Source organism: Cryptotermes secundus, unplaced genomic scaffold (genome assembly GCF_002891405.2).
Source record: "Cryptotermes secundus unplaced genomic scaffold, Csec_1.0 scaffold1171, whole genome shotgun sequence".
Taxonomy (NCBI): Eukaryota; Metazoa; Arthropoda; class Insecta; order Blattodea; family Kalotermitidae; genus Cryptotermes; species Cryptotermes secundus.
In genome coordinates this window covers 327,519-340,502 of record NW_019743669.1, presented here as the reverse complement: position 1 = coordinate 340,502, position 12,984 = coordinate 327,519, and the positions used below count along the sequence as shown (strand labels likewise).

The 12,984-nt window shown below is 38.1% G+C and overlaps 1 protein-coding gene and 1 long non-coding RNA gene across 5 annotated transcripts; one reads left to right on the top strand and one right to left on the bottom strand.

Moving 5' to 3' along the window:
* Window positions 1-963: 963 nt before the first annotated feature.
* LOC111874247 lies at window positions 964-2,576 on the bottom strand. 4 transcript variants are annotated; one of them, XR_002844510.1, is made up of 3 exons: window positions 2,534-2,576; window positions 1,126-1,289; window positions 964-981 (listed from the first exon to the last, which is right to left on the bottom strand). It is a non-coding gene; the product is annotated as an uncharacterized LOC111874247 (long non-coding RNA). The 4 variants fall into 4 exon arrangements; XR_002844511.1 differs by lacking the exon at window positions 2,534-2,576 and adding an exon at window positions 2,445-2,533; XR_002844512.2 differs by lacking the exon at window positions 2,534-2,576 and adding an exon at window positions 2,146-2,442.
* Window positions 2,577-2,579: 3 nt separating this feature from the next.
* LOC111874246 (transmembrane channel-like protein 7) lies at window positions 2,580-12,761 on the top strand. Its single transcript, XM_023869588.1, has 4 exons — window positions 2,580-3,181; window positions 7,161-7,298; window positions 8,181-8,281; window positions 8,353-12,761. Exons 1-4 carry the CDS (start codon window positions 2,983-2,985, stop codon window positions 10,234-10,236), a joined length of 2,322 nt encoding a protein of 773 aa, XP_023725356.1. The 5' UTR covers window positions 2,580-2,982; the 3' UTR covers window positions 10,237-12,761.
* Window positions 12,762-12,984: the final 223 nt, after the last annotated feature.

Below are 12,984 nucleotides of genomic sequence, written 5' to 3'. Positions count from 1 at the left end.
CAACTTTGTCAATACAAAACTTTCCTCCGCATATAGCACTCTTCGGTGGATCAAAAAGATGGGAAGTCCGATGTTGACAAACTTGTGTCAAATGGTGGATGGAGCAACACAGACCAATGCCAACTTTTTTGTGGCTTCCTTTGTTCGCAGACTGGCGTGCGGTCATCTTCCATTTTCCTTTGTCGTCGAATTCGCTGCATTCGGCCCTTGAATTTGTGAAGAATACCAACATACACGTACATTTCGGACTTAATGGTTGCTTTCCATCATGCCAATCAGAATCCCTGGGTATGAAAGCCAAGGTTGGGGAGTAGCTGCGTGGTTCGTCGTGAAGGTTGGAGTTCCTTTGTTCTGATGATCTCGCACGTTTTGCATAATATCCAACAATTCTTCTACGAATACCGACAGTCGCATCTCTGTCAACGTTCTGCGGACGTCTGTAAATATTCCACATTGGCTTCTCTCTGGCCCTTGAGAACTCCATAGCAGCTCTAGTTTTCGATCAGATTCGTTGTCACACCCAATTTATCTGTATCCATGACATATGGCGGAAGAGTTTAGAGCTTTAGTATCCAAGGCGGGGAAGTTAATAAATACTGTAGGTCGAATATAAGCTCTTGTGGATATTTCTCTGCCGAAATGAAAAACGTGGGCAACACTTTCTGAGTAACCCTTGTAATCTGTTTACACTTCTCAAGGGATCCAATAGCCACTGGTATTACAGAGTTTGTCGTGTTAATATTCAACTCCAAGACAATGTAAGTGACATGCATACGGTATAGCTATTTGCGCCTAGGACCTCTTCTTATTTCTGTTCTAGGTTTCTGTCTGTGGGGCCTTGTGGTATGTTCGACTAAAATATGCGATATGAAAACGCCTTAAGCCTGTTTTCATCATGCCTGAAATGACAACAGTACAATCCAACTAACTCTGTAGTAAGAGACGGCGGATAATGAAATGCTGTTCAATAAATTTTCATACCTGAAAACAGTGAAAAAATGTTGCATGAGGGCCATGGTGCCCGTAACAAAAATATGAGAAAAGGATTCAACATTTTCAAATGAAAATTTTGCACAATACTTTTTATTTTGCAACAAATAATGTAAATCAATATTGCAGTCTAACCTGTCTTTATATTTTTCACACTGGATTAATAATTCTGACGGGTGCTTACATGAGAGGTGAAAGCTTTACCTCTGATATTTAATTTCGTACCATTTTCCATTATAGTCATACTGCAGTTGTTTCTTTCTGGGTTTCCCACAAAACCGTGCATTCTTCGGATTCCTCTGTGGGTACAAATGGAATTAAATCTACAATTCAGGCTCTTTTACAATACGTACAATTTGCAAGTGAACAAGAAACTTTTCATGGTGGAATGGGCACTGATGTGTACAAACCAAGAAACTGATTATTTTAAACGATCTAAAGAATTTTACTGAGTAGACAAATGCAACAGCAATCTCGAGTTTCTGGTTTCTTTTTTCTTTTTCACACACTCCTCTAAACTGTATATAACATTTTCAAACACAACTCTTCGAGACGCTTATATTTCTGAGAAAAGGCCATCGATATGTTTTGAACTTAGGCTGGATGTTTAACGAAACTGTACTAACTGCAGAGGCTATTCAAGTGAAACTGGATCAAGGGATGAATATGAACTGAAAATGAATTGAAAGAATGTGATGTGACCTATTTCAAGGCACTATCCGAAATTTGTATCTCCTGAACAGGCTCGATTTGCTCGATGCTTAACTAACTTGCTGCTAGGCCGCGCCATAGATCAAGCGGTTAGTCGCCGGCTTCCCACCTCGGCGGCCCGGGTTCGATCTCGGGTCTGGTCAAGTGGGATTTGTGGTGGACAAAGTGGCGCTGGGGCAAGTTTTCTCCGAGTACTTCGGTTTCCCCTGCCAATCTTCATTCCACCAATTGCTCCACAATCACCCTCACCTATCCTCTGGGGCTGGTACAATAGTCCAGAAGCGGCCGCAGTATAAGGGACTTAGTAATAATAAAAAAAAAACTTGCTGCTGGCTTGGCTTACTGTTCGAGCCCCTTTAGATGGAGGCAGTACGTTCCTCTGAAAAGTCAGTAAACTACTGTCAGACTACAGGGCGTCACATCCCAGATGATATCGGTACGTACAAATTGTTTGCTGGTATCCCTGCCGGTTAAAAACACCGGAAGTGGTAATTAGTAAAGCACCGCTTTAATCCAATCAATATCACCGATATGGCAAACACTCCCAGCGTGACTGAGGGTTCTTCGCGGTTTTCTTCCCTCCTTGAAAATGCTGGTAGGTCACGACCCATTGAAAACAGTTCCAATTTATCGTGTACCATATGCACCTGACAAAACGTCTTGGAACAACCATACATACACGTACAAGCATCAATCTCTAACTCACTGCCGCGGTAATATAACAAATTTATTAAATGTCAGACCTTAGTATAGTTGTAAGAGTAATACTGCTGTAATAGTAATGCACGAAGAGAGACACCACGCACACATACGGAGTAAAATATTAACCCACCCTCCTCGCACGTTAGGAGCCATCTTTCGGCCGTTCGAAACGGATCCAGGAGGGTGTGCTATTGAGCTGTGAGAGCCAGTTTGTCTGCGGAAACACGTCATTACACTACAAAATCTAATATTGCATGTTTTGTTTTGTCTCATAGTAAGCCACACAATTTTGTTTATGTAGAGTTCCGTTCAGCAGGAGTTTGTAAAGACCTGGTATTGTGTTCGAGTTCAGAAATAAGAGGCTACGCCCCATTACATCTAACAGATGAATGTTCAAATGTGGAGATTTCAGCATCAGTTTGATCACCGAAAGGTTGACCGCAGCTTTTAAAACAGCGTGAAAATGGCATATACCGTGTTCATTAGTTTTATGGAGAGACTGTTAATTTGTATTGTGCATGGGAAGCTCCAGTCTGATGTTTCCAAGCTGGTATTCCTCAAGAGATTCTGTGTGTGTGCATGAATGATACAGCTGAATTAGTCAAAAACAAGATGTCAGGAGGGGAACGCAGAAAGCGAACTTCTAGGGGGCAAGGATGGGAAGAGGCTGGGGCAGAATTTTATCAGGAGAGTTATCCAGCTGATGTGGACTTGGAGGTTTGGCAGCGTGACCCAGCTCATATTGCAACTCTTTTACCAAGCAAACAGTCTCGGGCAGGTATGAAGGGGCCATGGATTGTTGCATTATTTTATTTAGTATCATAACATTTATAATTTGTGGTGATATAAATATAAACTATCTCATCGACAGTAATAGGAAACTAAATTTAGACTTTTTGTTATCATCTTACAATCTCTCCAGTACTGATAACTCAAAATTAAGAGACTATACTGTAGGACCCTTTATAAATGGCTTATCTGATCATGATGCTCAACTCATAGAAATAAATAATATTGACCTTCAGCCCAGTAATCGACAATATCAAACAGTAAGGAAAATCAACAAGCATACGATGGCAGATTTTGTCACAAAATTAAGTAATGAATCATGGGACAATGTATTTGACAGCAATAATATTGATTCTAAATTTAATTGCTTTCTGAACACATACTTGAGGATCTTTTATTCAAGCTTTCCCTTAAAAATAGTCAAAAATGAAAATAAAAACAAATCCACCTGGATAACAATTGGAATAAAAACTTCATGTAAACACAAAAGACAACTATATTTGGCCAGTAGGGACAGTAATGATCCAAGACTAAAAAGTCACTACAAAATGTACTGTAAAATTTTGTCAAAAGTCATTAAAGAAGCCAAACAGAATAACTATAACAGCCAAATTCTAAAATCAAACAATAAAATTAAAACCACCTGGGATATTGTGAAAGTTGAATCAGGAAAGAAATCTGTTAATGAAGACGTACAAAGTTTGAATATTGAAGGGAAGTCCACTAACAATCCACAAGCTATCGCAAGTGCATTTAATGAATATTTCCTTTCATTAGCTGAGAAAACATATTCCAATAATAATAATAATAATAATCCTCCAATATACTATCTGTCTCGTGCCTTTAACAATTCATTTCCAAATATCAATCTCAAATTCTCAACAAGGAAGGAAATTGAAAACATTATTAAATCCCTTAAGCCCAAAAATTCACATGGATATGATGAAATCTCTACCAAATTACTTAAAGCAAGCTCTGTTTACATCAGTTCACCCTTGAATCATCTATGTAATAAATCTTTATCATCAGGTACTTTTCCTCAACGCTTAAAATACGCTGTAATGAAACCACTTTTTAAAAAAGGAGAGAGAAAATGCATCTCTAATTACAGACCAATATCCATATTGACTTCATTCTCAAAAGTCTTTGAAAAAGTTATGTATAATAGACTACTTGAACACTTAAATTCTAACAACATATTAGTCAAAGAGCAATTTGGATTTAGGAAAGACCTAACAACAGAAAAAGCAACCTATGAACTAACTAACGATATTTTAAGTGCTCTCAATGACAGATTAATTGTGGGAGGGATTTTCTGTGATCTAGCAAAAGCTTTCGATTGTGTTAATCATGATATCTTACTATCGAAATTAAATTTCTATGGAATAACTGGCAAAGCTAATGAATGGATCAAATCATACCTCAAAAACAGGTATCAAAGAGTTGAAATAAATAATAAAAACTCCAGTCATAATGCATTTTCAAACTGGGGAATTATAAAGCACGGTGTTCCACAAGGATCAATTTTAGGTCCCTTACTTTTTCTTCTCTACATAAATGATCTATCTAAAACCATCAACAATAAATCTAAACCAATTCTATATGCAGATGACACTAGTATAATATTTAAGAACTCTAAATTTGAAAACTTTAAAAATGACATAAATATTGTATTTGAAGCCTTAAACAGATGGTTCGAAGCCAATTTACTCTCATTAAATTTTGATAAAACCCATTACATATCATTCACAACTAAAAACAACCACCAAATTGATCTGGACATCAGTTATGCCAACAAATTAATCTGTAAAGTACTTGATACAAAATTCCTTGGAATACATGTAGACAGTACACTGTCTTGGAAAATACATATTGAACAAATTATACCTAAATTAAATGCAGCTTGCTATGCGATGAGATCAATTAAGCCTTTTATGTCACAGGAAACATTGAAGATGGTTTACCATGCCTACTTTCATTCTATTATGAACTATGGATTAATATTTTGGGGGAACTCTTCACATAGTGTAATAATTTTTAAAATACAAAAGAATATAATTAGAATCATTACAGGATGTAGAAGTAGAGATTCATGTAGAGAATTATTTAAGAAATTAAAAATTCTACCTCTTCAATCGCAATACATATTATCGCTTCTCTTATTTGTTGTTTACAACAAAGATAAATTCAAATTAAATTCTGATGTCTATAACATGAATACTAGACAAAAATATAACTTCCACCTACCCTCATCAACTTTATCAGTATATCAAAAAGGAGTCTACTTTACTGGCATAAAAGTGTTCAACAATCTGCCACAAAGTATTAAAAACTTGGGCAATGATACTAAAAAGTTTAAATCAGAGTTAAAGAATTATCTACATGCTCATTCCTTCTACTCTTTAGATGAATACTTCAATGTAAATAGAGAATGATGTAAAATTAAGTTATATTAATTTTTAAGCTAAAATTGCCTGTACTTATGTATGTAACCTTTTGACTTGTTCTGTATCCAAAGGTACTAAACTACTTAGGATTTATAGAATGTAAATAAATTCAATTCAATTCAATTCTACAGTTCTGGAATGCTGGAGGGATGACTATTTCTAAGTTTTCGTATCTGTCTTTAGACTTACAGGTAAAGCTGTGCCTGTAACAGGCAGTGGAGACCCATAGTGTTGTGAGACGTCGAGGATCCCACATTTTCTAGATGTACAGTTGGAAAATGTAGTATTACGATATAATTTTGTTGGTTTGTCCCTGCACCCAGGGATTCCTACTGACTGTGTATCTGATTAAGAAACTATAAAAACAGGCCAAGGTTCATCATGGACTATAGTGCCTACAGATTATTATTATTATTCACACTGATAGAGCAAATAGTTAAAAGTGCAGATTCCCCATTACATCTTAGTGCATGCAAAGGTGACTGAAAATTCTGGAGCTTGTCAAAGACATTAAATAAACACACCATAATTTGCAATACTATTCTTCCACATGATTTACATTAGATTTTCTCTTCTGGTTAGGAACCTAATTCATATGTGCACATGAAACTGCTACACACAAGGGTGTCAACTGTGACTTGCTAATAGTTTGTAATAATGTCTGTGTTCTGCCTCTGTTCATGTCAGACATTACTTACTCTATGCATGCATTCGTATAATCAGCGCAGGGTAGACATAGTTTCTTAGTGTTATCTGTTCGCCTGACATGCTAGCTCACAGACTGTACAAATGGGAATGTGACAGTGTCTGCAACAGTACTTGTATATTTTTAAATAAACTATATCATAATCTGGTATAATAAGCATACAGTTAAACTGTTGGTAATGTGTCACTTGAGACTGTAAAGCCAGTATAAGTTATAGGTATCATAAATCAGACTTTCAAACCAGTGTCAGTCTAAGGACAGACAAATTTGAATATATGGAGCAAAATTACCATATGGCAGTGAAGAGGGAATCATAAGGACAACTTGTGTTTTGAGGATTAATATTACTAGAAGTGTGTTTCATGAGACTGCAGGTTATTCATTTTAAAAATAAAGTAATGAAATCTTCTCAGGATATCAATAATGTTAACTGGTTAAAAGTGACCAGTGTTCCAGGGAACATCTCTGACCCCATCATCAGAAGTATAATAGAATTACAAATTTTGTCAGGACCTGGTTTTATGGAACAATATAGAAGAAACCTGGACATACCATCTCTGATAGTATCCTAAATATATTTACGTATTGACCCAAAGGTAGAGAATGTTTAGGAACACTACAAAAGGTGGACAGATTCTGCTTTCTAATAGTCATTTCAGGGCAAGTGGTTTAAGATTGGGATGTTGATGATGACAACGACGACTTGGTACCTATTGGTGTAAAAGTCATCAGTGAATTAAACATTGTATCACAAGAGAGTGCAGTTAATTTTGGCATTTGTATATAACCATTTAACTCCTGTGTTGTTTTTACAGCAACAAGTAAGCGTGTCCGAGGAGAGGTAAAGCCAACCCTGCGCCGTCGCACATCCACACGCTCACGGTACTCAAGTACTGCTCGACGGACATCCACAGCACATGACGTACACATGGCTATGTTGCCAGATCTGTCAGGTACATATTTCAACCATAATCTTTTGATGTTATGTTTCAAATTACATTTATGTAAATGTGTGTCTAGAACCACCACTCTAACTTATACTGATGAATGAGAGGTTGTATTTTGATCTGAAGATCGTAATTATGAAGGTGGTATCATTTCTTGATTGTGTCCCTAATCTAGTATTAGGGGATATAAATCTCCTGCTACATGGTGCTGTCAGCCAGATGTTAACTTGGTGGTAATGGTACTTATATTATAAACAGTGTGAAGATAGGCCAGTGGGACCCACAAATGCACAGCAACAGGATGATGATGTATGGATGATAAAGGTTAATATAATCACTCCATGGCAGAGTCTTTTGCAATAAAGAAACTCTGTTTGTTATTCAACCTGAAGGTTCATCATCATAGTTGGCAACTTATTATTAGCTATATTCTGAGCCATTTCTTATTTTCACAACTTCTCCATAAGATATTTTTACTATTATTCTTTCATCTACACCAGACTTTCAGAAATTATGTCTTCAAGAATTTCCTTCCAAAATATTGCATGCATTTCTTGCTTCCTCAGGTGTGATACGTCTTCACCCATCTCCTTGATTTAATCACCTTAATACATAAGATTAGGTGAGGAGCATAGATTCTGAAGCTTCTGATGCAGTTTTCTCCAGTCCTTTGTTCATCTCCCATAGCTTGCAGTGTTCTCCTCAGCACTTTGTCTTCAGTAAACATCCTCAGTCTCTGTTTTTGCAGCGAGGCCAAATTGCATACCCATTTAAAGTATTCGGTAAAATATATACAAGTATTTATTTATATTTTTTAATCTTCAGCTGTGAGGTTCTGAATCTTAGGGCCCTGTTGTTGAGTGGCACTTGATTTGTTACTGTTTGCAGAAAACTTGTCAAATGAGGAGCGGACATGGGAAGAGATCATGCAGATAAAAGCCATGCCTGTCAGCATGATGCAGAAGAAGGAGATGAAGGCAAAATTGCAGGTTGGTTATATTCTTACTTTATCTTTCATTATGTCCACGAACAAGTGACTGACACAGTTCTTTCATTCCAGACTGCTACAAAGCTGCGTCTGCAGGGCTTCGAGCAACTCAAGTGGCAACGCAGAAAGGTCTGGCAGCAGATGAAGAGTCGCTGGAAGGAAACATACTCAAAACTGGAATTGTGGCGTCACAGTTTGAAAAAGATTGAGGGTAACTTTGGGACTGGAGTGGTGGCATACTTTCTGTTCATAAAATGGCTCATGTTTCTCAACCTGTTCATCTTCCTGTTTATACTGTTGTTCATCATCCTTCCAACATTAGTTTTGGTACCACAAGAATCACCTGCCAATACTACCCTTGTTGAGGAGTGCTCAAGAAACTATTTCAATTTGTCAGTAGATTCTAGTTTTCTTGATTGGGTGCAGGGCACTGGGAATATGGAAAGAACTATCATGTTCTATGGTTACTACACGCACAAGCTAATAAGTGAAGATGGGAATATGCATTCCTATTACAATTTACCTCTTGCATACATTGCAATTGCAGTAATTTATCTCCTTGGTAGTCTAGCAGTGATGGTGAAATCTGCAGCACAAGGCTTCAAAGAGCGCCTGGTAGAAGGGGAGGGTCAGTTCTACCAGTATTGCAACTTAGTGTTTGGAGGGTGGGACTTCTGCATACACAATGAGAAGTCTGCCAGCATGAAGCACAAGGCACTATACAATGAGATGAAAGCTTGCCTGGAGGCTGAGAGGTTAGAAGAAGAGCGGCAGAATCGCTCCCGGGACGAGATGCTCAAACTGATGATCATGCGCTGTATCATCAACCTGATAGTTCTGATGGTGCTGTCTGGGGCACTTGCGCTCATCTACTACACATTCTACTTCTCTCAAGAGAGACTGAACAAAGAACTCCTGAATCCCAATACAGAACTAGAATATCTCTACAAGTTCATTCTGGAATTCCTCCCATCCATCATCATTGTGTGTCTGAACCTGTTGGTACCAAACATGTTTGCTTACCTGGTGTCATTTGAACGATACAGCCCACTGTTCATAGTGCGAATCACTCTGCTACGGACAGTTCTGCTGCGCCTTGCTTCTCTTATCATGCTGATGTTCTCACTGAAGGATATCATAATTTGTGATGAGCCAGACAGCTGCAGCTGTGAGGACCATCCAAAATGCTGGGAGACATATGTTGGTCAGCAAGTTTACAAGTTGGTCATACTGGATTTTGTCACCCATGTTCTTATCACCTTCACATTCAATTGGCCTCGAATGCTAATTGCAAAGTATTCGAAGAGCAAAGTTGCGAAGTTCATCGGTGAGCAGGAATTTGAGCTGCCGAAGCATGTTCTAGATGTGGTATACAGTCAAACTCTTTGCTGGCTTGGCAGTTTCTATGCCCCCGTCCTACCACTTCTGGCTATGCTGGAGTGTTGTCTACTGTTTCACATAAAGAAGTTTGCCTGCCTGGTGAACAGTAGGCCCTCATCAACTGTGTACCGTGCATCACGCTCCAACTCCCTCTTCATGGTGGTGCTGCTCATTTCCTTCATTGTTGCAGTGCTGCCAGTGGCATTTGCTATAGCCGAGATCCCTCCTTCCAAGTCTTGTGGACCATTCCGGGGACATCTGACAACATGGTCTGTGGTGGTAGAGTCATTTGATCAACTGCCAGCGTGGATCAAATCCATCATGTTCTTCTTTGGTACAGCTGGCTTTGCAGTACCAATATTTGTTGTATTGGTCCTTTGTTTGTATTATTTCTATGCTGTTTCAGCAGCCAATAAGCAGATGGTTATGGTTCTTAAGAACCAGCTAGTGTTGGAGGGTCATGACAAGCAGTTCCTGCTGAATCGACTCAGTGCATTCATTAAACAGCAGCATGAGCACCAGAAAGTAATGCGACAGGTTGAAATGACCAACCTTGACCTCTCAAATGCCAGTTAAAGTTGATCTGTTAGTTCAGTATTTTTGGGTAGGACCAGCGATGGCCCCAAAGCCAACTCTAAATCTAATGCTTGTGACACTGTCTGCTCGTTGTGATACATGGCTATGGCAAAGGAATTAAGCTGCAGAACACAATAAGAACTGTAGTAGGTACAATCTACTTTAGTCAGAATTCTGTAGTAAAACATTGGTCTGCCACAACAGAGAAACAAACCAGAGTCTGTTACTCTGATATTATCTGCCCTGTGTTTGAAAGCTTAAAATTTACTTACATACATAATCGCCAAATCAAAATATACTTAAGATAGAATCTATGGCTTTGAAAGACATCACCAGTTTATATTTTGTACATTTCTTTTCATACCTTGATTATTTTAGGCTGGTGTTCAAATGGAAAAAAGTTAATTTTGAGTGATTCATCCTATGTGTATTCATCTCTACCTTCTCAATTCCCATTAACTTTAGGTTGACTTTATGAAACTGTGTGATAGTTTATGCTATTGGAGAGAGCCTGACACCATATTTTATAATTAAGTAATTCAACACAGTGAGTGTAACACTAATGCCACTCAAGGCATAATACCAAAAAATTATTTCATAAGAGGTTTACCTTAAAGCATGAAACTTTTATGAAAATCAAACATAATAGAGTTGCCACTCAAAATATCTTTCATTCTATGATAACTGATGAATCACTGCAGTGAAGCATGTTAAGTCTGGTATGAGACTCTTTTTGCGTGTGTAGTGGACCAAACCTTGGAGGTATGTTTTCTAAGCAGATGGAAATTGACCGTTTTAGGTTAGGTCTCACCCAATCTACTTGATGAAATAATATGAAAATGCTTGTTTGTGCTTAGTGTTTCAAGGCAGTGTCTAGACACCGACAAAATTATATGCAAAATGGATGGAAACAGGTGGGTCACACCCCATTGCAGTTTCCAGTCATTCCTTGGGATCCCACAGACTAATTTGATTCAGGTTTTACACCACTGCTGCCTGCCTGTAATACATGCTGTTGAGGAATGACCAAACAGAAACCAAAGCCTGTGATCCAGCAACAGCAGTAGCATCTGTGAATTTGTATCTCTTTGTCTAAAGTTCTGCAGCACCACAGTGAATTTAATGATTTCAAAAGCAACACCACCCCGTTTGTTTCCCAGACTAGTCAGACCACATCTGGCACAGGACAAAGGCCTCAGCTGGCATGACTGTGTGCTACAGGGTAAGCATCATGACAATACTAGTGTGATACTTCAGATCTCCTTTTCTATATTACATGTGTGAAGACAAACATGCATGGTGCTTACAGTGTGATTGGTATAGAGTTCTTACGTCTTGCCACAAAAACAATATGATGTCCAAGTGCTAATCATGATTTTGTGGTTTGGAATGATGGCCAGGTATATAACTGAACTAGGACTGATATGTTGTCAACATGGGAGAAATATTATTCACCCAGAAACAGATGGAAAGGGATTTATGTGCCAAAGGGACCACAACAGGCCTATGAGGGTGTAAATGATGTTCTCGCCACCTTTTAAACAAAATACTCGTGTTGGCTAAGACCTACTTATCAAATTGTTGCATGGGACAGACATCACTGAATGAAGGTGGCATTTCATTCTTTAGTGGAACATTCCAGAATACTCTCTCCTTACCAGTGTCTCACGGCAATGTGCATTTTATATTTATCCGGACATATCTCCATTACTATGGCTGCTATATAAAGTAGATATTACAGTAATGTCAATCATTTTTACAAAATTTTATATCAGTATAAAAGTTTTGATATTATCCTTTAGCATAATTTTGATATACAGACATGAGTGTAGCCACTGTAGCAGCATAAACATTTGAAGCCAAACAATGTGAGAAGCTTGTCAAAAAACTGGCTGTGAAATACTGTGCTTACTGTGGGTGGAGTTGTCGTATAATGTAGTAGTAGAGACGCTGTCTGTACCAGTCTAGAGTGATGCATCCCCAGTGTTGTCTCCTTGGTAGCACAGTGATCCTCCAGTGACTGTAGTTTCCTCACCTCTGCCAGCTCAGTGTCATAAAACAGCCAGTAATTATTCATGTCTGGGTGCTGGGGGCTCATGATAGGCAGCAGTAGAATAAGGACAGGTTCCCCAGGATTGACTGATGTTTACTCCTCAGCATTTAATATGATACCATTTGTGGAAAATTTTGTCTCTTCTGTTGAATGTTCCTGTAGGATTATATTTGGAATGGTTATCAGACTCTTGTGGTGCGCTGTGCTACCAACCAAGCCATTGTAATATGTAACAATAAATAGAAGTAGTAATAATTGAATACAGAGTACTTATAGAGCTCAGCCATCTTGTGTAATGCAGCGGTTCTCATCTCATCTTTCACTTCCTCTGCAGATGAATTTGAAAAGCAACTGAAATATCCAGATGGTTGAGAGGAGTTTAGACAGGGTTCTATATAAATGTTGACTTAAATTCAGAGTTGTACCAAAGAAAAGTATTCAAATAACAAATAATAATGATGATGGTCATGTATGTACATTTCATTGATAACTGCCTTTTGTATATCACTTTGAACCTTACATGAGCTATAGGTTGCTTATTGTTCTTCCTCACATTTGAGTGACTCTGCCTGATATGCCAGTGGTGCTTGACTGTAGAATCTTAAAATACTTATACAACATGGAATTAGAAAAAATCATTTCGCTCAAAGCGGGTATATGAAATTTCATCCATACATATTAGTCATGTAGAACAA